The sequence below is a fragment of the Triturus cristatus genome, chromosome 2_2, assembly GCF_964204655.1.
Source record: "Triturus cristatus chromosome 2_2, aTriCri1.1, whole genome shotgun sequence".
Taxonomy (NCBI): Eukaryota; Metazoa; Chordata; class Amphibia; order Caudata; family Salamandridae; genus Triturus; species Triturus cristatus.
In genome coordinates this window covers 968,530,176-968,555,152 of record NC_140582.1, presented here as the reverse complement: position 1 = coordinate 968,555,152, position 24,977 = coordinate 968,530,176, and the positions used below count along the sequence as shown (strand labels likewise).

At 43.5% G+C, this 24,977-nt stretch overlaps 1 protein-coding gene across 1 annotated transcript in view; it reads right to left on the bottom strand.

Moving 5' to 3' along the window:
• The window catches only part of FBXL5 (F-box and leucine rich repeat protein 5), a 266,441-nt gene that overhangs the window by 228,907 nt on the left and 12,557 nt on the right, over positions 1-24,977 (bottom strand). The window contains exon 2 of the mRNA XM_085642397.1: positions 4,727-4,942. Coding sequence (XP_085498523.1) covers positions 4,727-4,942 — 216 coding nt within the window. The remainder of the gene's footprint in view (positions 1-4,726; positions 4,943-24,977) is intronic.

Genomic DNA, 24,977 nt, shown 5'->3' with positions numbered 1-24,977 from the left:
TGGACAAGTAGATATTTTATTAAATTCCACACCCCTGAGGTCACATTATTTTTTAAAGTATGGGGAGTTTAACTGCTTTGCCCAGAATCTTTGGCTACTGAGCCAATGCTGAGACTTGATCCTGTTTACACAGCATTTTATTTCATTCTTTTGCCTACCCGCTACCCCCATTCCGCCCCACCCACCCATCATTGCTTCCTGCACCGATCGCTACACAAACATCACATGTTGCACAGCTAGTATCCTGAGAACCACCATCTGTGTATTGTGCTTTATGGTGGGCATTCGGAGAATTTCCAGATTGGCATTTAAAAGGAGCAGAGCTCGGCAGTCGCACAAAGTCTTTGCAACAGCCCTATGAGCTAGAGATCTTTTTAGGTCTCGGCTGCGAAGGCTGCGCTTGCGCAGTCTCGCTCCGAGATTTAATGACTTTGAGAAGAGGGGCTTGCACCCGCCCCTCTTCTCTCCTGTTCTCCATTGGCTGGCCTCTTAAATGCTGGCCAGCCACTGGAGAAGAGGTCCAGTCACTCCGTTGAAGCCCCGTCCTTTTCGGATCGGGGGGCGTGTTTTTTGCGAGAAGTCTCAGGGAGGAGACAACAGCAAAACACGCCCCCAAATCCGAAAAGGACGTGGCGTTTCTCCGAGGCATTTTCTGCTGTGCCTCGGAGAAAGGCGGTGGTGTCCCGGCGTTGCTCCCTCACCTGATCTCCTTCGTACTCCCACGCTGGCTCCTGCGTGGTGTCTCCGGTCTTGCTGTTTAGGCCCAGCTCGCCCGGCAGCCTATTGCCTTCCTCCGCCATCCTTACCGGAAGTAGATCTCGCCCGCCACCGGCTCCTAAGGCACCGGAAAACAGACAGCACAGACTGAGATGGTGGCCCTTTTCTGAAAACATAGACACCTCCCCGTGATTCCTCCTGGTTACAAACGACGCCCACATGCGGGGTTGCACACTGAGGAGAGTGCGCGAGTTCCCGCGAGAACTGGCTGCCTCGCGAGAACTCAACGGTCGTTTCCCAATCGAGGTTCAGCAACCGAAAGTACGAAGCGTCCGAAGTACCAGTGGAAAGAGACGGAGATACCGAGCCAACTGACGACGGCTGCTAACACGCTAAAAGCAAATCCTGACAGGAATAAATCTCGTTTCCATGGCCATAGAAACAAAAGGACAGTTTTTGTGTCACGCAGTCCTTTCAATGTAACGGGGCCTACCATCTTGGGATAGTGACGTGTTTCTTAATGACTCTCCCATCAATTACAGCATCTTGAATTACAAGTTGGAAGTGCTCCAAACATATGGCATTCTACCAGGCCAAACGAACATTTTTTGTATTTATATTCTTTAAAAATTGTGAAATGATTAACACTCGTGAGGATGATCAAAGTTAGACATGGAGTGTTTAAAAATTATTTGCGACATGCCTCTCAGATTCACACTCGTTTCTCGTCAAAGTGCTTTTGATTGCCCGGCCTCTCTGGACGAGGCTTACAAGATGGCTGTCGTTCTTGCTATAATGTGCCCGTTTTTTGGGGCATGTACAGGCAAAGTTCACATTGTGTTTTCTACGCGCATGTTCATCTGCATCTTTGCATGTCGCGTCGCGTAGCCATATTAAGGATGGGCAAAACGACCCTATACGAGTGGACTATTGAGTTGTTTTGTTTGGTCTCGGCATTGGTTAAGTTAGAGCTATTGGCATTGCTCATGACAATGCCGTTTCTTTACATGTTTTAAAAACAAAAACATAAACAAAAATAATGTCATGAGCAATGCCAATAGCTCTAACTTTACCAATGCCGAGACCATTACATTGTAAATGCTTGTTTCCACTTACTGACACATCGACATGACTGTCTCTCATTAGGAGATGTCAGTTAATACTGCAGATTGTACATGCAGATGGCCTAGTCCCATATGGCTTTTCTTTTTTTTATTAAAGCATGGCTGCACAGTATCAGGGTGTGCTGCACGTCACTGCTAGAACCATTAGCAAAGCCAGTAGGTTTTAAAGGAGAGACCTATTGGTTTTACCAATACTTGTATATTTTTATGAGGTGCCATGAAGAAATCACGTTCACAATGGTCTAGCAGCAGACAGACAAGGCGACTATCAAAATTACCTGCCATAGCACCATCTCACATGCAAACAGTGTCTTTTTTTGCAGTTTTACATTCTCCTACTGCATACACTCTCAACAATCCTCCTCTCTACTCCTAAAATACTGAATGAAACGTTGCACCAAATTTATAGAGTCTAAACGTTTAGCTGTTGCCTTTTGTTCTTTCAAATTACCCTTTCCTCACTCTACAGACCTCCCATCTCTGAAAATAGCATACCCTAGGTAGCATGCATGTTTGCCTTAATCTGGGTTGTTGAAGTTCTCCAAAATGCCTACACCTTGTTTTACAGGTCACACTTGCCTTATTAAAAACCTTACCCAGCAATCTAATACTACCCAAACAATTTGCATGAACTCACATATCCCACTTATGATCACATCTTACCTTACCAATGTAATCTACGAAAAACAAACTGGTGCAAGAGCATAGAAGAGTCTCCTTGAAAGCACAAGATTAATTCTACATTGTCGGGATAAACCATTAACCTTGAATTCCGATGCTGCCCAGAATGAAGAGCTTCAATGCTCATCATAGATAATAAGCACTACATAAATGCAATTACAAGGCAATGTAATCAGTCTCTTTACCAGTGGCCTATTTGAATACGCTGAAGTACTAGATATCACCAACCACTGGAGAGGAACAGGATAGCGAACAGTGTTCAAAATTTCCATCTGGGATCTCAGAAAACTGAACAAAAGGGTCCTGGAAATAGTATAGGGGTGACTATTTTCATGCAAACATGTTCCTTCCCAATTAGTTAGTGAGCCCTGGATGCTAAATGTCCAGTAGCTGGGTCAGTAATACTCAAAAACATTTGAGAATATACACACACTTTTCTGTGGACTAGTACAACAGCCCATTTCACCCAACATTACATAGGTCAATTTCTGATAGGCTAGGAAGTCATACACGGAGCAATTACTTATAGAGAGGCTGGGGCTTGACATTGACCTGGGAGGTCACATTGAGCTTTGGAGAGGCTCTCACTCAGAAAGAACGGGAAATTGGTATGGATTGATGCATAACCATTATGAATTTTTATTATTGAGTACTAAATGAGTAAGAATATTGGTTACTTGTTTGTTCCCACTATAACGTCCTGCCTAAGGAGTCCGGTTCTGCAACGTTGAAGACCTTATTTACTCAATGTTCAGCTATTTGAGGTTGAAACATACATTTATTGAAAGGTTTTTGGACAATAGTGGAGCATGTATTCATTGCTGGAACCTTCGTTAGGCATTAATGGATAGACTTTGGAACTGTGTTTTATTTTTCCCAAAGGACTTGAGCCCTGATAATAGGACCTCATGAACTGCGTTTACAATAATTTGTGAGGAAAAAATAGTTCAAATTCTTTGATTAGCACTCTCATGAATGTGAAGTTATATCGGTGTGTATTTATCTTATTACTTCTATTTCTGTTAGGGAAGTAATCTAATGTCATACTTGTGTACTGCGGTGCTATCATGATAAATAGCGTACAGATACATTTTATAAAATAACATCAGGGTACAGCTTGTCCTACATACATTCTACACAGCAAGCAATATTTTTGCTACTTTTTCCCCCAAGTTTGGCAAAGTCCGTAGAACAGGGTTTAATGTGATAAACAACATTTGTGCATGCAAACCACATTTATGAATAACTGCATTTACATTTGTTGATACATAAAACCACACTTATTGGCTTTACGAAAGCTTGTTCACATTTCTACAATGCTTAATCTAGTAGGTAAGCCACCAATGGGACAATCCATGGTGCATTAAAGCCACACCTATTGGCTTGCCAATGCTTGTTCACATTTCTACCATGCTTAATCTGGTTATCCGCCAGTAAAGAATCTATTCCTGCAACAGTGGTGTACATGTCGAACACCTGAAAATCCATAAACTGTGTAGGGTTCCACGTGTACCCTTTGAGTCTGTGCAGCAGCAAAAAAAAAAAAAAGCAGGAAATCAGTGGTTCATACATTTGAACGCCCCTCTACCCCCACCCCAACTTGGCAATACCGAATTCAGAAGCAATTGGAAGCAGGCCGAACACCACATTTCGGAGCTGTATTAACACACCTTTACTAGTTATGGTACACCAATCAGCATATTTCGTACACACCAATGCACGCCTCATCGAGCATTCAAGTAACATGAGACTGCCAAGAGCAGTAGGAGTATATAGTATATTTACTTAGAAAAGAAGTGCTTGGCAGAACAAACAGTAGACAAACGTAAACCAAAGTATCATTTTCTTGTACATTACAGTTTTATAATTAGAGGTTTGGGAAAACCCTTAAACCTACGGGAAGCACTGAGGATTATTAAAGCTTTTCCATCATTCTGGATTCAAAGTCTTTCCAACATGTCTGAAAGAAATTATAAAGTTGCTTTAGGAAAGCCATTGCTAATTTGGGACTGAATTTATCAAAGGCCCACTTCTCTCATTCCATCCCATCAATGTAGTGGCTGCAGAAACAACAAACCTAAATCGATAAGAGCTGTAATCTCAGAACAGGGAAATTAATCGGGCACATAATCTTTGCTGACTGAGTAACTGCTTCAGGCTACACAAGGATTTGTTGGCACAAAAGCCTTGTTTTGACAGCTTACCTGTACATTTCTCAACCCCTTCTCAAAAAGGCTGAGCATTTCAGAGAGTTTGTTGTCGGAATGCACGTTGTACATAGTTTGGCTGCGCTGCTGTAGCAGGCCGATGATGTATTCGTTCTCAATCTGTTCGTGCATTTTGAATTCCTTGAAGGTGGCATGCAGAGACTGCAGCAAGGCTCGAAAATCATTGTTGTTGGAGAAATTGGTCTTGGACAGCTGCAGAAAGAAATACAGTGAACATTCAAAACCCTCGTTGCCACACACAGGCGTAGTTATAATAGGTCAACTAGTTCCGCACTGCTATCACAAACTACTTGCTGACGACGACTATGTATGTTAAGGACAAGTCAATAACATTAGCCCTAACAGGTATACAAGTCTTCAGAACTAGCCACGAGGATTCTAGTTGGCAGAGGCGTAGCTAGAGATTGTGGCGCCCGGGGCTATCTCTCAGATTGCAGCCCCTGGGGGGAGGGGGGTGGGGTTGCTGGGAAAAAGGACGGTAAGCACTTGAAAGAGGACCGAGAGACACGTAGTATCGCCGCTAATAGTTACCTCGATCATGCAAGTTACATGCACATACATATAATATCATCACAACAAAGAAATCTAGGGTCCACTAACATGATAGATCAAGCAGTTCAGACATTTTCATAATCCAACATCAATCATGAATCCCATCAGCCACCAGAATAGCAGCCCACATCATTTGGGATCTGATAGCCCTACCTGAGCCATCAGGTTGATCAAGGCTGCAGATAAACTGGGCGACTTAAACCTCTCTGTTCATCTTGAGATGAGGTATCTGTCTCGAATCTTAGTGTGGCTATTAAGTATTAATGATGGTGATGGAAGCAGTGCAAAAGAAAAAAGGTGTGAAGTGGTGTTTAAAATTGTCAATTAGGACAGAAAAACCTTTTAATAATATCTGTCCATGTGACAAAGTTTAAAAACAGTGTAGACGCAGTTTTAACAGAATAACTGCTCAAGTCCAAAAAATTAGGTCAACATGTTTCAGCCGAAGGATAAAATATTAATCCGGCTTTCGTCAGGACCAACAAGAACCTATGCTACTGCTGTATATATTGTATTGTATTGTGTAGATTCAAAACCAGTGAAACAACAAAAATATTAAAGATAATATCTCAAACCTCTCCTTACGATTTGTTAGGGGAGCATCTTTCTATAATCCTATAAACAAAAGAGAACAAAAATAAGAGTAAGTACTCAATATAAAAAGTATATAGTCAACCTGCTTGATCTTTCTTGAAATTACTGGTCATTAACCAACATATACAATAATCCGCTACATCACAATGTTAGCGTGAAGAGCTAAATAATGCTCAAAAGAGAGGAAAGTGCTTTCCCGTCAATGATACGGGAGACCGCCTCACCTCACCTGGCATCCGCTCAGATAAAAGAGGCCCCGCTCTATGTGAAGACAAGTAGTAATGAACACCTTTTAAACCTCCTGTCCATTGTTAAAAACACAAATCTCTAATTTTCAAGTCAGCACATAACTCTGTTCTGTCTTTGACAACTTCATGCAAATCATAATGAAGCAAATCTTATTGCTAAAATAGGTCTGTGCAAACTGATGTACATGTTCACACTACTGACCTAGCATATATGGATACGCTTAACATACAATTTCAAATGTACAGGTCATCATATGGCATTATCGCGTACATATCATGTAGTGAAATTAGACCCACTGACTCATGTAGCCCAAAGAGCAACGTAACAAGGTCTAGGCTGGCGTTTACATAAAGGGAATCCCTGTGCTGCTCTTGCATTTTAAGACAGAATATATCCATAGGGAACCCGGACATACACGATAAAAAGGAGATTCACCAACCTGTCCGTCGGTACCACGGAGCATTTCAGAGTCGGACGGGGAGGTACGAGCGCGCCTGTGTTGCTTGTTTGAATGCGATTGAAACCAGCGCGCTAATTCGTGACAACCAACTAATGCGACCAGGAATCATGGGACTTGTAGGCTAATGGGCAATATCATGTGGATTAATAAAAACCCAGATTTTAAGGTTCAACGACCAAAATAAGTTGGAATATAAGGCCTTACAATGGACAGGAGGTTTAAAAGGTGTTCATTACTATGCCAGGTGAGGTGAGGCGGTCTCCCGTATTATTGACGGGTAAGCACTTTCCTCTCTTTTGAGCATTATTTAGCTCTTCACGCTAACATTGTGATGTAGCGGATTATTGTATATGTTGGTTAATGACCAGTAATTTCAAAAAAGATCAAAGCAGGTTGACTATACACTATTTATATTGAGTACTTACTCTTATTTTTGTTCTCTTTTGTTTATAGGATTATAGAAAGATGCTCCCCTAACAAATCGTAAGGAGAGGTTTAAGATAATATCTTTAATATTTTTGTTGTTTCACTGGTTTTGAATCTACACAATACAATATAATATATACAGCAGTAGCATAGGTTCTTGTTGGTCCTGACGAAAGCCAGATTAATATTTTATCCTTCGGCTGAAACATGTTGACCTAATTTTTTGGACTTGAGCAGTTATTCTGTTAAAACTGCGTCTACACCGTTTTTAAACTTTGTCACATGGACAGATATTATTAAAAGGTTTTTCTGTACTAATTGACAATTTTAAACACCACTTCTTCAAACCTTTTTTCTTTTGCACTGCTTCCATCACCATCATTAATACTTAATAGCCACACTAAGATTCGAGACAGATACCTCATCACAAGATGAACAGAGAGGTTTAAGTCGCCCAGTTTATCTGCAGCCTTGATCAACCTGATGGCTCAGGTAGGGCTATCAGATCCCAAATGATGGGGGCTGCTATTCTGGTGGCTGATGGGATTCATGATTGATGTTTGATTATGAAAATGTCTAAACTGCTTGATCTATCATGTTAGTGGACCCTAGATTTCTTTGTTGTGATGATAGTCTTTAGAAATTTAAGGGATTAGTTTTCTAGTGGTCGATAAATATTTTCCCTTTGACCCTCCTTTGATATATTACAGCTCTCTTTAATATATCTTGTTATACAACATGCACATACAGGACACGGTCCAAGGCTACACAGTTGAATACACCGGTGACTGGCAGTACAAAAGAGAACACACAGACTGCATGATCTATCTGGGGACTCAGAAAAACTGCATGTGACATCCATCAGAGAGCTGCGTGAACAATAACCTGGTAATCCCCTCAGCACAATGCAAACATGCACATACATGACACTGTTCAGGGATCCATTATCTACAGCTGATATTAAATGACCAATCATCATGGTCCTCCCTTTAAAGCAGTGCACTTTGTGACCTGCACGGTACATGTTCTTTGCAGCAGGCACATTAACCCTCTGTGCTACCTTTCCAGGAGTCAACCCTTCCACTAGACAAAACTCGGATCTGTCTCTAGGAAGAACATTAATCACCGAAGTTATCATGACATTTTTATTGTTTCTGAAAATTGCTGGAGGCCAGGAAGGAGGCAGCAAGTTTTTTTTAAACCATAATATACTTGCTAACACTACGCACCCACCCGAAATAGGTACCCAGTGCGGTCACACCGTTCGCACCGCCCTAACCTGCTCAAGGTTCATGTGGCCTCAGTGACAGAGTCACAGTGACTGGATCACTGTTGCTCTAGGGTGTGCTGCTTCGTAGGCCTGCCCGCAAGACTGGAGATGAACTTCAGTATGGATTGTGGTGAACAGGCCTTCAAGGCTAACTCACAATTGACACCACTAGGGCACACCTGCTTGTGCTAAGACATCAAGTCTTCTAAGGTCTAGTGGGGCCTTCTAAGGTCTGTGGGGGGTCGGAGTTATCCAAACCTGCGTGATTCACAACAGTGGACCATAGGTCTTCATCAAAATTACACAAACAAGTTCTTAAAATTAAATAAACAACAGTATTCTTGTAAACAAAAATTGACTTGTATTTCTCTTGACACACTGGACGTTGGGTTTCATACTCGCTTTGAATCCACTTGTTCACTTCCTTCTGTTATTTTTCAGTTGAACATTGCGGCGGGGTAATATCAAATTTACAGTTGGGTAAGCGTTGAACTCGTCTGACTTTTTTCCCCTATGCATGGTCACTTAATCGTGGTATCCTTTCTTTTCTTTTTATCGATTGCACTTGACACCATTTCCTTCTTTGACTGTTACTTTTCGTTTAGTTACCACTACTTCGCACTTCATTTGCCAGGAACTGCTAGAGTGCACCTTGTCCACGCTTCACTTTCTTCGTTTAACCATTAATCCCATTGCTGGGATGTAAGTTCACATACTATTTTGCATGTCCGTTGATTGATCACTCATTGTGCATGTTGTAGAATCCAGCACACCATGGGCATAGACACAGGTCTATTTTACGCATTGAGTGCAAATCCTAATACTACAAATGTACTCTGCAATACTGGATATTGATTCATGACCCTTTCGTTGTAGTTCCTTGTGGTGGATTCCCACACAGACAACCTTCCTTGATGACGACTAACCCCTGAAGAAGGGTTCTTTAACCCGAAATGCATTGGGATCGTGTTTAAATATTGGGACTTTTGTTTTCATTGCATTTGAAATTGTAAAACGGATTTCAGTATTTTACAATGCAACAACAATAACGCATCTTTAACGCTTCTGTTTTGAACTAAGTGACTGACTTTGTTGTTAAATACAAGTCAATTTTTGTTTACAAGAATACTGTTTATTTAATTTTAAGAACTTGTTTATGAAATTTTGATGAAGACCTATGGTCCACTGTTGTGCATCACGCAGGTTTGGATAACTCCGACCCCCACTTCATTCACATTCTAGCTAAAGGAGCTAAGGCTCAGACTCCTTCAAAGTGATAGCACACTAAAAAACATCGCTACTATATATATAAATTGATTTTTGTTTACCAATTAAATTGAGGTGTGCAGGCCCATCTCTCTTTTTGCCTTCTAAGGTCTACCATGGGAATATGCTCCCTCAGTAGAGTGGTCTGGTGGACTGGTCATGAAGGCTGAACCCAGTTCCCCAGTTCCAAATTCGACAGCTCTGGCCATAGTGCCACATCCTCTACCCCACATCCTCTACCCCACTGAACACCATACTGCCCCACTGAGAGAAACTCGCACTGCCTTCAGCTACAACCTAATTGTGCCCGCTATTAACACTTGGATGTGGCTCAATTCAAATTATGCACTTGATAAGAGTAATATGCTGCCTAAAAAAAAAAAAAAAGTAAAAGCAAACACTCATAGGGAATGCAAGATTAAGTAAAGCATGTGAAAAGTAAACAGAAACAACATGGTTACCTTAACGATCTCTCACTCACTATTCAGAAATCAGCGAGTGGTTTTACCTGAAAAGTTAAGGGCATGACTACAGGGCCCTGAAGGGAACCGTTTCAATGTCCATTGCTTATATCCTTACAAAACGTAAGCAGCATGGTTTAAAAAGACCACATCCATAAACACAGAAACATGGTACACATTTTGTTTTCCAATCCACCCATCAACCAGGTATTGCAATCCCTCCAGGAATGGAACACTTTCCCACCTGGGGACAACAATGCTGTTCAAAGAAAGACTAGAAAACAAAAGTAGCGCTTCACTGGCAAACTCTGTAAAGTGAGGCTCATGTATTTGGATATGAATAAAACCAAATCTGGCCACTTTGCAACCACTCTGTCTTGCTTTATTTAGTTATGTATTTATTTTTCATATTTAAAACCTTCTATTTCTCTCCATCCCGCTGCACTTTGGAATAGAAAAATGGCAGATAAGGGCATTTCCCGCAAGAGTCTTTTTCTTTTTTGGAACCATTTCACAGGGAAGCAACTAAATGAAAGAAGGAAAGAGAGGTTGTGAACCGTTTCTTCAAGTTACGGTTTTCAGTAAGTAAGGAGCAAGACAGAAAGAGAGGGAATAATAGGAAGATCGGGGGAGAGGGGGGGCGGGACAGCTGGCAGCACAAAATAGAAGAGGACATTGCCCTAGTCCTATTCCTTCTCTGCCCGTCCCCGAACGTCGACGAAAGCAAGCCGAGCCTTATGTGAATGCCTTTGTCCGCCCCCAAAATAGTGCCGCCTGGGGCGGACCGCCCCCTCCGCCTCCCCCTAGCTACACCACTGCTAGTTGGCCTCGCATTCAGAGCGTTTTAAACTACCAAAAGGAACAGGTCTTTTAACTAGGTGCACACTAGTACAGTATAACTTACTACACCAGTGCTGAATACTTGAATAAACCATGCAATTGTGAATCCCGAGCTGACCTATGGGGAGAGTTGCTATTATTATGCCTACATTTATCGGTGTGTATTATTTTCAGCATAAAGTTTAGTGCCGGTCCGGCACATTTCATTGAACTATCAATAAAGAAGCATTTTGGTTGTTTTCGGCGTATTCGGACGCCTGGTGAGTTTCGCTTCTTTTACTTAATTACACATCTGTGTAACCTTCACACTACGGCTCATTTCTTTTTTGTGCCACTCTTTAAAACATTGTGTAATCTGGACTCAAGGTCTTTTCACATTTGACTTGACAGGCACTATCGCACTGCGCAGCAACTGATTTCAACCGAGTCTAGTTTCAGATTTTGGTTGGACTTTAGAAAGGTAGATTCATTTAACATTTAGAATTTATGGCACAGTCACTTCCATTGAATCATGTTTGAATCAACTAAGATAGCTATGGCAGCAGCCACACACTTTTGAGGGTGCACTGGTGGATTTGGGATCTGTATTATTTTTTTTCCTCCCGTTTCTGAATTACTTTCTATGGGCTTTGATGTTCTAGTATGGCTTTACGCCGCACTTACTATGCACACTGCAATCTATTGATCTTTTCACTTCACGCTGTACTTTATGAACCTTCCCGGAGAATATGGGTCAATGCATTGGGATTGGGGAATGAGTCAATCCACGTTTTTCATGTTCTATTGAATGGACTTTGAAGCTAATTTTGATTTGGATCTACACTTCATGACAAAATAAAAAGAATAAAAAGAGAGCATTACAGTATGACGGATACAGTTCATGGTTCATTGAGATCAATTACTGCATAATTGTGTTGATAATTGTGCTTAAAACTGTTTTCTTTTTGTGAAAATTATCATTGAAGATGTGTTAATACACTCATTCATGAGTGTATTAGGTAGTGCACACTCTGTCTACAACATTTTGCTCTAGTCTGGTTTTTTTAGGTCTCGCTGAGTCAGCGCGCAAGTGCTGCTCGGAGAGACTTTAGTAAGTGAGGGCTTCAAAAAATGCTACCGCCGGCTACAGCTTGCAGTGCATGTGCGCGGGCAAGCTGTGGCCGGCGGTAGCATTTTCCCCCCAGCTTTTTAGCCAGCTTGCTAGAACGCGCAACAAGCACTTGCGTGTTTTAGCGCGTCATCGCGCTCACTTTCGCTTTCACAGCGATCGTGATCGCGATGCCTTTCGTGGCCAATGCTTGTTTTAGAGGGAAAGGGTATTGACTTTTTAGTGCAATTTACAAGCTGAATTGGTTCCCGGAACTTTCACAATGTGTTAGTGTTGTTTGATACAATGCTACATGTTTTATATAAAAGGCTACGTCGACACGGTCAATATTATAAACCGTTGCCTGCACCTTATATGTAGATTTCTGCAGTAGACACATTAACCCACTGAGATATGTTTTCCAGCATTATGGGTCGGGCACACTATGTGGTGATCCACTGATGTAGATTTCTAATACATGGCAGGAAACAACCCCTGGACATTCCAGTGCTGGGCACATGGCTGTGCTTTGTGATATCTCGTTTCTTATCGCCAGCTATGTGCATGTTAAGGGTATTTTAATCTGAGCTGGGGCGGTTTTATTTTATTTATTTATTGTTGTATTGCAATTCTTTATTAAAATGTTCTTCAAAAGTACATAAACAATGACTCAAAACAAATGTATTGCCAATAACACTGTTTAACCCCTTCCCCGCTCATGACGGAACCGTTCCGTCATGAGCCACGGTTGCCGTGTGCTCATGACGGAACGGTTCCGTCATGACAATCCTGTTGGCGGCCGCTCCGCCTGCGCGGCGCTGTTTCCCCGCCTATGCGGGGCGACAACGCAAACGGGCGGAGTCATGACGGAACCGTTCCGTCATGAGCACAGCTCAACTGTGGCTCATGACGGAGCGGCTCCGTCATGAGCACAGGCCCACCGCGCTGCCCCCCTGCCCCCCCCAGCGCTGCAGCGGAATGTCCGCGGCAGCGAAGGGGTTAAATATCAAAATGAACATTCATATTCACAAGAAATATATGCATTCAAAACCAAAACCTTTGAGTAATCATTAACAATAAATGTGTGAAATATAATCAAAGTGATCATGAATCTCTAAAAAGACCCCATACATAATTAAAACAAATCGAATTGTCATTCAGTTTACAAATCATTTTCACAAAATTAGCCATATCAAACATATCTATAAGCCAGGGCGCACATATAGAGTATCCCCTCAGTCATAAACCACTTGTGATGTAAGCTTCTTTCTGATTGGAACGCTGCTTGTCAGTCTGTGTTGACTGATGAGATCAACAGACAAGCATTGGCATAGCCAATAGGTCTCGCCTTTGGGACCTTATAAGTGTTTAGCCATGCACCACTTGATGTTGTTGCACCAAGGATATTGTGCTGGATAACTAAACACTTATAAGGTCCCAAAGGCGAGACTTATTGGCTATGCCAATGCTTGTCATACGATGTGTGTAGGCATTCCACCTGTTATGAGAGAAGCACCATACTCCTCTTCTGCCCCTTCCACTTACTCTTCAGGCTCGGAAGAGAGTTAACACATGGATAATTTTAACTATACACGAAAAACATTTTAAATTGTTTACACACTAGCTGAAGTTCTGGCTTACAGAGCCGCACACATCTGTAGTTCAACTGTTTTTGCAGGCCACGCCCCACTGAAATTAGGTCCTGCAGGGTGGCAGCACTAAGCATGTTAGCTCTAAAATGAGCTTAGAATGGCATTCTCTCTAGGATCTCATGAGTCACACCTTTGGAAAGTTAATGTTCTTTGTTTCTTAGAAAGAAAGAAAACAAGCATTGGCATAGCCAATAGGTCTCGCCTTAGGGACCTTATAAGTGTTTAGTTATCCAGCACAATGTCCTTGGTGCAACAACATCAAGTGTTGCATGGCTAAACACTTAAGGTGCCAAAGGCGAGACCTGCTGGCTATGGTATTAAGTGTCTCCTGCCTAAAATCTCCTCCTCTTCAATGTAAGTCAATGGAGAAAATCAATCACCAGGATTTCTTTTTCTCCAAAATCTCCCTTTTGGAACGTTCAAAATGTTAGCATGTATGCATTATATTAAACACAGAAAAAATGCACTCACATTTCCCTAATGTTAATTAAAGCTCAAAATTATCTACTGTAGAATTTGCTCCCACATTGCCGAATACCAGAGCAGTTTAGTCTTGATTCCACCCCATGCCTCCTTATTCTACAATCATACACTTTATGTGCCTTTATCTAACTCTTGTAGGTTCCCTACTTTCTCTGTTTGTCACTGTTTTCTCATCCCCAGTTTCTATCTTTGTCTAATGCTAGATCAAAGTCTGATAATGAAAACTAAGTCCCAGGGCCAACAAATAAGCGCCAGTGAATGCCCACCTGCAACCACCGGCTTAAATTAAGCACTGCCTGCAGAGGAGAACAGGTGACAGATCACTTGTCTCATGTGCGGCCATCAAGATTACTAAAAGCGGTTAGGATTGGTCTATCAAATAATCGCAGGGGGCGATTTATTAACCGTTAATATGGCAAGGATGCGATATTGATACATTTGTAGGGCGGGACAAAGGTTTTGGTGTCACAGAGTTTTTAACATGCACAGCTTACTTCGGAGTGGGCGCTAAAACAAAATATAAATGGGTTACTACATGCGGAACTTGTAAAAACCGCAAGGGGATGGGAAGTTTCAAAGTGACTTTTAAGTGGAGGTGGATCATTCTCTCCCGTCTACCAAGTCGCTTGCGGGCGTTTACTGATTACACTAAACTCATCTAGAAAAGTCAGCCTTCCCTTTTAGCTATGACCTCAGGTGGGTGGCGGAACTTGTAAAATTCGCAAGGGGATGGGAAGTTTCAAAGCGAGGTGCTGTTTAACATGCAGTTGTATGAGAAGCGTAAATAACCGATCTCTTTACAAAAATGACAAACTATATTCATGGGATGGGGGGGGGGGGGATGGGGGCAGGTTTAAAGGTTACTCATGAATGATATTTGCTTGATTTGGTCCTAAAAATATTCTTCTATATTTGCTTTCGGTAGTGTCATCTGTGATACTCTTACGAGGCTTACGCAAAAATGTGGGAAAGCAACTCAATTGATTTATAAAACAGAGGAGGGGGGGGAAGCGAAGAAATGAATGGCCATCACTGGTTATATCAAGAGGCATTTAGCACACCCTAAATATTATTTACCAGATTACAATATGTATGACCAAGAAGCACAGGAGTTTTTAAAATGTGTGGCTTAACGATCAGAGCTGCTGACCTTGGAGCTGGGAAACCAGGTTCGAGTTTCGGCTCAACATCATGTGATTCTGGGCAAATCACTTACTCTCCCCGCGCCTACTAAATTGAATGTGTCCTTGTGTAAGGCGCTCTAATATCTTCGGGTCGAGTTCGTGCTATATAGAACTGCAAATAAATAAGTGCCAGCGCGCCGTTTCTCTGACAGCACTGCATTAGAAAGTGTAGGGCCGAGGTTATCACTTTAAACCTAGGGTGCGTGCACTTGATGCTCGCGGGGTAGTTAAACTCATTGCATTGATAGGGGGGGGGGGGGGGGCAGTAGCCCCCAACCCTTGCCCCAGCCAAGATCCAGGGCAATTCTTGGTTCGACCACAGTGTGGCTCACTTTACCCTTCGTAATCTCAACTGCTGTCCGCAAGTGCCTAGAATCGCCAGCCGCAGGAGCCCTTGCAAAATTCACATTAGTTACATCGACTCAGGCACACTGTGCAACGTAAAGCCGATTTTGAGAAGGGCCTGCCCTTGGCCTTACTAGTCAAGTCATTGACATGGGTTTGCTTGATAGTAAGTGACGTCACAATTCTGCGTGTCGCGCTCCCTACGGTTATAATGTAGTGCTGGTGCACGCACAGCACAGGGGGAAGGGTTCGCCACGTGTTTGCTTTTTACAATAAGACTGCCTAAGTGTATCGTTTTCTTGGTTTAATGTATGTGCGACACCTGCCCGTGGTTTTAAAGTGTTCATCATTCGTCCTCGCTCTGGAGGAAATTTGCTCGTTACATGGGACCCTACGAGCTGTGCAGCGACATTGGCCAGCCAGAGCTTGCTGAAGCATTTCATCTCTCCCCCTTCAACGGCAACAAACATATATGGCAGACGTCACGTCTGGTGATTTAAAACATTAAAATGCCACGCTTTAGTGTTGCAACTTGAAAGACCACACTGGCAAACAATGAATGTTAAAATGTGTAAGATTAAAAACGTCTGATTGCACACAGAGTGATGCCTGTGAAACAGCCAGTTGATGAATGACACGAAATCCTATGGTCTAACCCTAATCCCATAAGAGTGATGAAGTAAAACTGCTTGAGGATTCGACGAAAGATGGTTCCCAAATAAATGCACGTGAATTTGTAGCTCCATTCTAATTATCCACGTGAACGGCGAAGACAAGCTCAGTCAAGACCTCAGTTTAAAAGGGCCCACCCGCAGGTTTCCACGCATATGGTCATTGAATGTGGCTATAACATGAGCCTCCATAAAGAGAGAGTTAGTGCATGTAGAATTAACACGAACACGTGACCGTATGTGGGACCTTAAATTAGTTTAGAAGGTGTGTCCGTGTCACCGGTGAGAGGAAGGCAGGCCTTTGCAGAAAATAATGTAGACTTTCCCAAGTCAACAACACAACATGGCCGCCGGGGGCGCTGATGCGCACCAGTGTTCGCAGCCGGAATGACAAAAAGTGCTCACCCACTAATTAACCCCTTCGATGCTGCGCAGATTCCGCCGCTGTGCTGGCGGAATCTTGCGCGGGCGGGGTCATGACGGAATGGTTCCGTCATGAGCACAGCTCAACCGTGGGTCATGACGGAACCATTCCGTCATGAGCACCGAAGGGGTTAAAGGAGACAGTATCACGCTGCCAGTAAAAGATCCAGTCTGGGTGGGCGGAGCTAAAAGAGGGCAGGGCGGTAACCAGGAGGGACTAAAAAGCCTCCTTTACAATCAAAAGACACCATTTAGCTTAACTTATGACGCGAACCAACCAAAATAACGGGCGGAGCTGAAACACCACTTCTGAAACTGTATTGATTCCAAGAAGCCCTCGCAGAGCGAGCAGCGCATGCGCGCTGCAACGCCAGCCTAGACCTAAAAAGTGGCCACCTGGTGAAACTTTGCTAATCTGGCCATCTTACTCTAATTTCCTGTAGAATTCCAATGTCAGAGCTGTCGATGTAACTGGTAGGATCTTTACTCCTGATGGTGTTTTTGTTACCACTGCCTGGGACAAAGCCAAGGTCCAAATCCTCTCTTATCTATATTTCGTAGGAACTCAAATTTGTGTGTGGTGCAATGCTTGAAGGTTCAGGAAGAAAGAGAGAAGGAAGAAGTTCAGGCCAGCAAGACTAAGACAACTCCTGATATAATTTAGGAAACAAATAACCCTTTTCTAGTCTCCAATATTAGGTAGGTGATAGGGATGGATAAAAGATAATGTATAAATCAGGCCTCTCCAACAAGTATCTTGTGAGTTACCGGTAGCTCTCCAGCTATCTGTAGTAGCTCTCCATATTACTAAACTAGAGGCCTTTGCCTACTTGCTTAAAAAATATACACCAATATTGAAAAGCTTCCAAACCGCTGACATATCCGACAAGCTGTTTTTTTTTTTATCCTAGAGAGGTTTTTTCTCCACACAAACTGTGGGACACAACTGAGAAGATTTGGGGACCATTTCTATTGGTTCAACTGGTGAAGCTCATTTGTGTAAAGAGCAGTGTGTTGCTCTGCCGTCTATAGGATGGGCCAGGTATTCCATTTTTTGGGCAGGGACGCTCCTCCTTGTAGAGAGAAGGTGGGCCTGCCTGAAACACATCTGCTTACTACACATGATTATTCATCAACCGCCTTGCCAACCATCGCTGACAGCTAGAAAAGTGTACTTCCTCGTAGGTTCTGCTTTTCTGCACTTTGATGAGGGATCTGGACCAACCAACAGTAAACACCCCACTGGGGAATGAAATGCACAGACTGCCAATCTGTGTACACATCTGTGTTGGCTGCCCTGTTGATCAGTGGGGCTGAAAATTATGATTGGTCAAGAAAAGTATGTCAGGATACATTGCAGGTTTGCCAACTAAGATTCTGGATGCAGACAAGGAAGTAAAGTCCTCTTGATAGCCTAGCTCTGCAGAGATAGTGTCACTTTGGGCACAGTCAGTGTATACATTCCTAGGCAACATATCTTCCTCTGAGAAAAAGCATTCACACAGAATAATGGGCAACATGAAGTTGGGCGAACAGGCCACTATTGAAGTGCGATCTGCAGCCCAAGAAGCAGCTCTTTGTACACCAATTTATATAAGTATTGGGAAAGTTTGCCTCCACTTTTACCTCCTTAGATATGAACCACCTCTCTATAAAGAACATTTTTAGGAGACTTGGGGGGGGGGGGGGGGGGGGGAGGTGCTTGTCTAGCCAAGCGGGATCTCAATGGTCCCATAAGGGAGAAGGGTTTCAAGCGGCTTAACCAGACATAGGACACCCTAAGTTCTAAAGACTCCTTTTCATCCAGAGGGGCGGACCACAGTGGTTTTGGGGGCGTCAATAACTCTGGAGGAGTCCAATGTAAATACTACCCCTTTTCTCCATTTAAATCTTGGAGGATGTCTCGGTACTTCCTGCACGTGTCACACCGGATCAGGAAGGATGATTGCGTCCAGACATTGGAGAGGTTTCAAACAGACTTCAGAGAAAGTCAGATTCAGAGGATGCTGTTGCAACCCTCAAGATTTTCTTTGGATGAACAGAAACTTTTCATGAAGGAGGTGGCCAGCCGGGCAGTTTCCAGTTTCTCGTACTATGAAAAGGGCAAGGATTTGAATTTTCAGCCATAATCTTTGATCAACCCATTGGAGCACTCAAAATTGGCAATAGAGATTCTTAGAACCACAGTTGTGAAACTTATCTATCTGTAAGATATCTTGATAATAGTTGTTCAAAATATCTGAATCGGTCAGTGGTTCTCTTGCAAAGCCTTGGTTTTATAATCCATGCCAACAAACCTGCGCTTAAACATAGCAAACTTCTTGGGGTTTGTCAGACTCCACCTTGGAAAAGGCAAAGGCTTACTGCACTCAAGATGAGGAATACCGGGAAGGAAACTAAGGAAAGCACTGGCACAGGCATTTGGCCATATAGCCTGCCTCCTGTCTTTATACACTCAGGCAATTTGTTTTGTGACCCTTTAATTACAGGCACCTCCAGAAACTAAAAGCTCTGCTCCTCAGGAAGGCGATAACATACTCTGGAGATGATCCACCTCACAGAGAAGGCATAGTCAGAGAACACATTGGATGCAGGGTTTCTTTCCACACCAAACATGGTGATAGAGTTCGATACTAGTCAACTGACCCAGGGAGTCCATTCTTGAGATTTATTCACAGTGTTGTTGGGGGGGCGTGAAATCAGACCTCCATATAAATTGTCTGGAGCTTTTAGCAGGCTGTTTGATGATCTGATTCCTTAGACAAGGACTGAGTCTTCGTTTGCATACTTCTAAAGATGCAGAACCTGACAGAGGTACCTCCTCCTGGCTCAAGGATGGGAGAGTGAGTTTGCCTTTCTCACATTCACAAGAGCTCAGACTTGGGAGGTAAAGGGAGACCCGAAGCCTGTTTGAAGAATGCAAGAGCAGTTTCAAGCTCTGCTTGAACTTTCCTGGGATACGCCATTTCTGCTCCCATATCCCCAAGATTTCTGAAGAAGCAAATACATCAATGTCACCAGTCTTGTGAGAGAAGGATTCTTTCAACTCACGGTGTAGAGGATTACAGAGAATCTGGATGGGTCCAGGCGTTTCTGACCATGCTGCCTATCTTATGCAATAAATGCAAGAACAGGATATGGCTTTCAGCATAACCAATTTTTTCTAAAGGCCATCTCGGCAGGTCATCTGACAGTAAAGGACTCTCTGGTGGTGGACAACCTCTGGTCTACAGACTGCAACCCGTTTTATCACTTGTTCCTGACATGGTTAATAAATAAAAGCATTTCCAGGATTTGTTTTTTTATCAGCTTGGCTAAATTACTTTGTCTAGCGTCCTGTAGTAGTGTGTCAAAAGAACTTTGTTCATTGGGGCAGAAAGAGAACTGCTGAAGTAGCAAAGGTAACTACTGGCAAAAGAAGCAAGCTAATGCTCAGTCCATCAGACACCCTTCTTTTCCAGAACAGTTCCAGAACAACCGAGGTACATTTTAAAAGGTAGAAAGGAGGCTGTCTGTCAGGGATGTCACACAACGTCTAATTTGCTTTGGGGAACTCAGCTGGCCCATTTCTTCCAATACTCAGGCCAGGTGGTGCAAGATGTGTGCACTGAGGCGCTGTTTTTTGTGCTCACTCTGATAGTGTAAATGCAAAAAGAACAATTGATGGACAGAATGCAGAACAATGTCATACATTCACCCCAGTACAAAGATCTGGACCTAAATCCATCGTTTTTTTCTCCCCATGCATTCCAGTTTGAACGCAGTCATACGCAAATCCGTCTTGACCCTGCGCCCAATGGGAACAGTCAAGCCAGGCTCCCTGGACTGGAAACAAGCATCCTAGGACCGATTTCAACAGCCAGGTTAGCTTGAGTCGAGAGGCATGGAGAGCAAGAGACCCAAGTCTGGGCATACCCGTCCCACTCGTGGTGACAAATGCAGAAAGAGCAATTGATGGACAGAATGCATAACAATTTCATACTATGTAAGGGTAGCCATGGCTTCCAAAGCTTTTATTGTAGTGGGTAATTTAGAAGAAGGTGTTCAAATAAACGGACTGGTCCACACAGTTCACCTACATGAAGCTTTCATTTAAACCTTTGTCAGACATGGTGTTTAAATTAACTTGTATAATATGAGTCACCAGGTCATGTATATGGAAAATTCACAGCTAACGTGAAATAAAGTTACACTTTTGTTAAGAACAAACAAGAGATGATTATTCTCTTATCAATAGTACTATAAACTAAATCAACAAGTGGTATACATTTTACCACTGAAACAGTAAATGATTTTACAACAAAAAAGTTGTAACTCGTGATATAGTTCATCATTGTAGTGGTTTGAGGAATGATGTGGTTGGGCTGGGAGAATTTCACTATTCTGAATAACCAATTATACTCAGTGAATTCCAGGTGGAGATCAAAATAAGGAGGTGATAAGTGTACTGAATGAATGGCTTCAGGCGAAACAAGAGGAAGAGCTGGGATTCCTCAAGTGCTTTGTTCTGTATTATTGACATTCAACACTGAAATGTCCGTTTTACATGAATTTTGGGCACTGTGGTATATTATTGTATTTTTTTAGTGCTATTAAAAGGGAAGACAAATACATAATCCTAGCCTCCACGAATTTTAACTTTCCCTCAAGTTAGCTAGGAAATCTTACATTCTGCCAACATATGTATCACATCTATGTATAAACCAGGTAGGTTGGTAAGTTACAGAAAGAATTATAATTTATTGCTTTTCGTAGTTCACATCTGCATATGTAAAAGGTTTTGTAAATTGTACCATTCGTTTTGGAAAGCTACAATAAATACTAGAATGAAACACTGGTAGAGAATTAACTGTGTGAGGAAACAAAAACAGCATATTTTAAACAAGTACTTAAAGACAATAAGTTTGTTTTTTGTTTAACATGCACACACAGTAAATGTGCCAAAGGCTTCGATGAAACACTGACAAAATCGCATAGAATGATGACGGCACACAAAAAACGCACAGACTCAAGCAGAGCTTGCAAATAGCTTCTTATTATGCATAATACCTTCCCTAAGCCAAGGGTTTCTGGTAACCCGTATTAAGCATGCTGGCATTTTGTAAGTTATCATTAAAAACTCCAAGTACAAAATGCAAGATTCTATTGGCAACAAAGCCGGGCTGGCTGAAGGTGCCACAAAATGCATAAACTGCTAGGCAGCTAAACACGTATGAAGATGAGAAACAGGAACAATAAAGAAGAAAAGAGCGAGACAGAAAAAAAGTGAAAGAGAGAGAGAAAAAAAAAACCAAATTAAAAAAATAATTAATAAATAAATAAATCGAGAAGTAGAGAAATAAAGGAAACAAGCATTTGCAATGCAATAGGTCTCGCAGTTACGTGAGTTTAAGCTATTGGCATTGTAAATTACAATGCCTTTTATTTAGGTTTTTAAAAAGAAAACAAAAATAAAAGGCATTGTTATTTGCAATGCCAATAGCTCAAACTCGCATCAATGCAAGACCTATTGCATTGTAAATGCTTGTGATAGGACAGTACCAGCACTAACTTCCGGGCAGGACTCGTAAACTTCCCATGAGACCGTACCGGTTCTTGCTTCTCACTAGAACTGTTTTGTTCCCAGGACCCGGACAGAATCGGTTCTGGCGGCCAGGGCTACTGTATTTTAAAAGGGACAGTAATAAAACGGGTTGGCTGTATTTTAATGGGATAGAGCGCATACGGCGATTAAGTAATCTAATGTAAAGTACCGGCTTCTCTTTTTCCATTATGTCTGGGTCTTGTGTGCGATGTGTCGCGTAAACACTTCTGCGTCAAATGTAGCGCTCAGTACTTCGCGTTCCCAGCCGGGGACGCAAGCCCTGCCACTGTACAGTGCACACTGTGACAAGAGAACGTGTACTTCTGTACCTGCTGCCATGTGACCTAACGTCTTCTGGGGGGCGTGGTCTGCTCTGCGATCATGAAACACAAACAAAAGCGAACTGCAGCAGCCTTGTGTGCGCAGGAGAGGTCCACGAATCCAAGCCCTGGTGACGTAGCAGGGGAGAAAGTATAACTCGGGCCCCAAATTTGGGAAAAGTTTCTTTGGAGCTGCGTCTGGGCGGGGACCTCCGGCAGTGGGCGGCTGGAGACGGAGAGGTGAGCAGCGTCACACCCTGGACTGAGCGCACTGTGGACACAGAGGAAGCGTCAGGGGGAGCGCTGAGAGCGGATCCGGGAGCAGGTGCGCCGGAGGTGAGCGCCTCGACTCCGCGCACAGCGCCCACCTGTGCGCGTTGTTACTGGTGTGTATGCGCTCACAGGCACACTCTAGGGGTGTGGAGTTCACCCCAAGTGCGCGGGGTCGGCTGGGTCCAGATCGTTCAGTGGCACAAGCGCCTACCTGTGCAGTATGTGTATATCTGATGGAGCACTAACTCTCGTTTTATCTCTCTTCGTGGCGTACAAGTATTTGTTAGTGGATTGAACGTGTGTTCTGTGTGTACTCACGTGCCTTCTATCTGTGTGCCCTATGTTTGTATGGATGTAGGGCTGTGTTTTACGTATAACTGTGTGTGTACACAAAGAATGCAGGGGAGGGGCGCCATGTCTCCTGCTTAAGGTTGCCCAAAGGCAGCGGTGGCGAGGTGTGTGCGCGCGCGTTAGGCGGATGCGGTGAGGGGGCCGGCAGCGGCAGGGTGTGTGCGCGCGTGTGTGTGTCTGTGTGTGCGTCTGCGCAAGCGCGTCTCAGAAGCGCGTCCACAGACCCCGATCGCTGCGCGTGCCCTGGTCTGTCTCCCTTGGGAGCAAACACGGCAACAATAAGTCTCGTTGGCGGCAGCGCTTTGCGCTGCAACGCCAGCGAGACCTAAAAACAAATATAGGAGGAGGGGAAGAAAAGAGAACAAAAGTAGAGTAGATAAAGGGAAATGATAGGAAGAAAGAGAAAGGAGAAAAAACAAGTCATTGATAGAAAATAGGAATTAAGAGAAAAATCATTTATCACATGTGTGAAGGGTTCAACGGTCCTCCATCGTCAGCTTCCTTCTCCTTGTGGAATCAAAATCAATCAATCGAGGTCCATTCTGAATTGCTGGAGCTATGGCGAGGTTCTGAGGTGCAGGAGGTCGGTCCAGGTCTTGGCAGAATAAGGTGCACAGTGTTTTAAAGTGTGGTCTGAGCAGCTGCATATTCTGAAATTAGCTGTCAGATAACTCATGTATATCTTTCTTTCACTCCTTCCTTTTGTAGTTACTTTTTAGGTCGAGCCTAGGGCAGCGCGCATGCGCTGCTCTAGGAGAGGGCCTTCAGAAATCGGTCTGCTCTTTTCAAGCACTCAGGTTTGTGGTGGCATCCACCTTGCGGGAGCGAGCAGCGGCGCACAGGTGTTATCTGTTTGTAATTAGCGTGGCCGCTCTTGCTCACATTTGCCTTTCTCGCGGTCGCTTTCACGCCGATTTTTAGGTCTCGGCTGCGAAAGGCTGCGCTTGCGCAGTCTCGCTCCGAGATTTAATGAGTTTGAGTGACTTTGAGAAGAGGGGCTTGCACCCGCCCCTCTTCTCTCCTGTTCTCCATTGGCTGGCCTCTTAAATGCTGGCCAGCCACTGGAGAAGAGGTCCAGTCACTCCGTTGAAGCCCCGTCCTTTTCGGATCGGGGGCGTGTTTTTTGCGAGAAGTCTCAGGGAGGAGACAACAGCAAAACACGCCCCCAAATCCGAAAAGGACGTGGCGTTTCTCCGAGGCATTTTCTGCTGTGCCTCGGAGAAAGGCGGTGGTGTCCCGGCGTTGCTCCCTCACCTGATCTCCTTGTGCTACCAGAGAAAGCAGAGGAGGAAACCTAGAAGGTAAACTTTATTGTGCCAATGTTTGTTTGATAGACGGAGATAATCCTCTGACAGGCCATGTGCGTGTGTGTGTATTTTTCTGCCAGGTAGTCTGTGAGCATTCGCAAAAAACTGTTGTACGTACGGTGGCTCCATCACGCCTACTTGGGAGCCTGGGTGGGTGGGCCGTCGTGAGCGTGGCAGTAAACCTTTTACAGGAGTAAAGTGTTCAGTTAAGGATGCTCGCTTTACACGTGACGTCGACCCTGAGGTTTAACAATTAGGGGTTAAAAAGGGGGTATTAAGGGAATCTACACTGTACGTTGTGTCGTAGTCTGCTGACGCTGAGGAGATGGGGTTCGGTCCAGCAGTGAGATGCGCCCGTGGGCACGTTACAATGGGCTTTGCTACTCACAGACCGTGCTCTCTGATTTTGTGATCCCTCTCCCAGAGTTC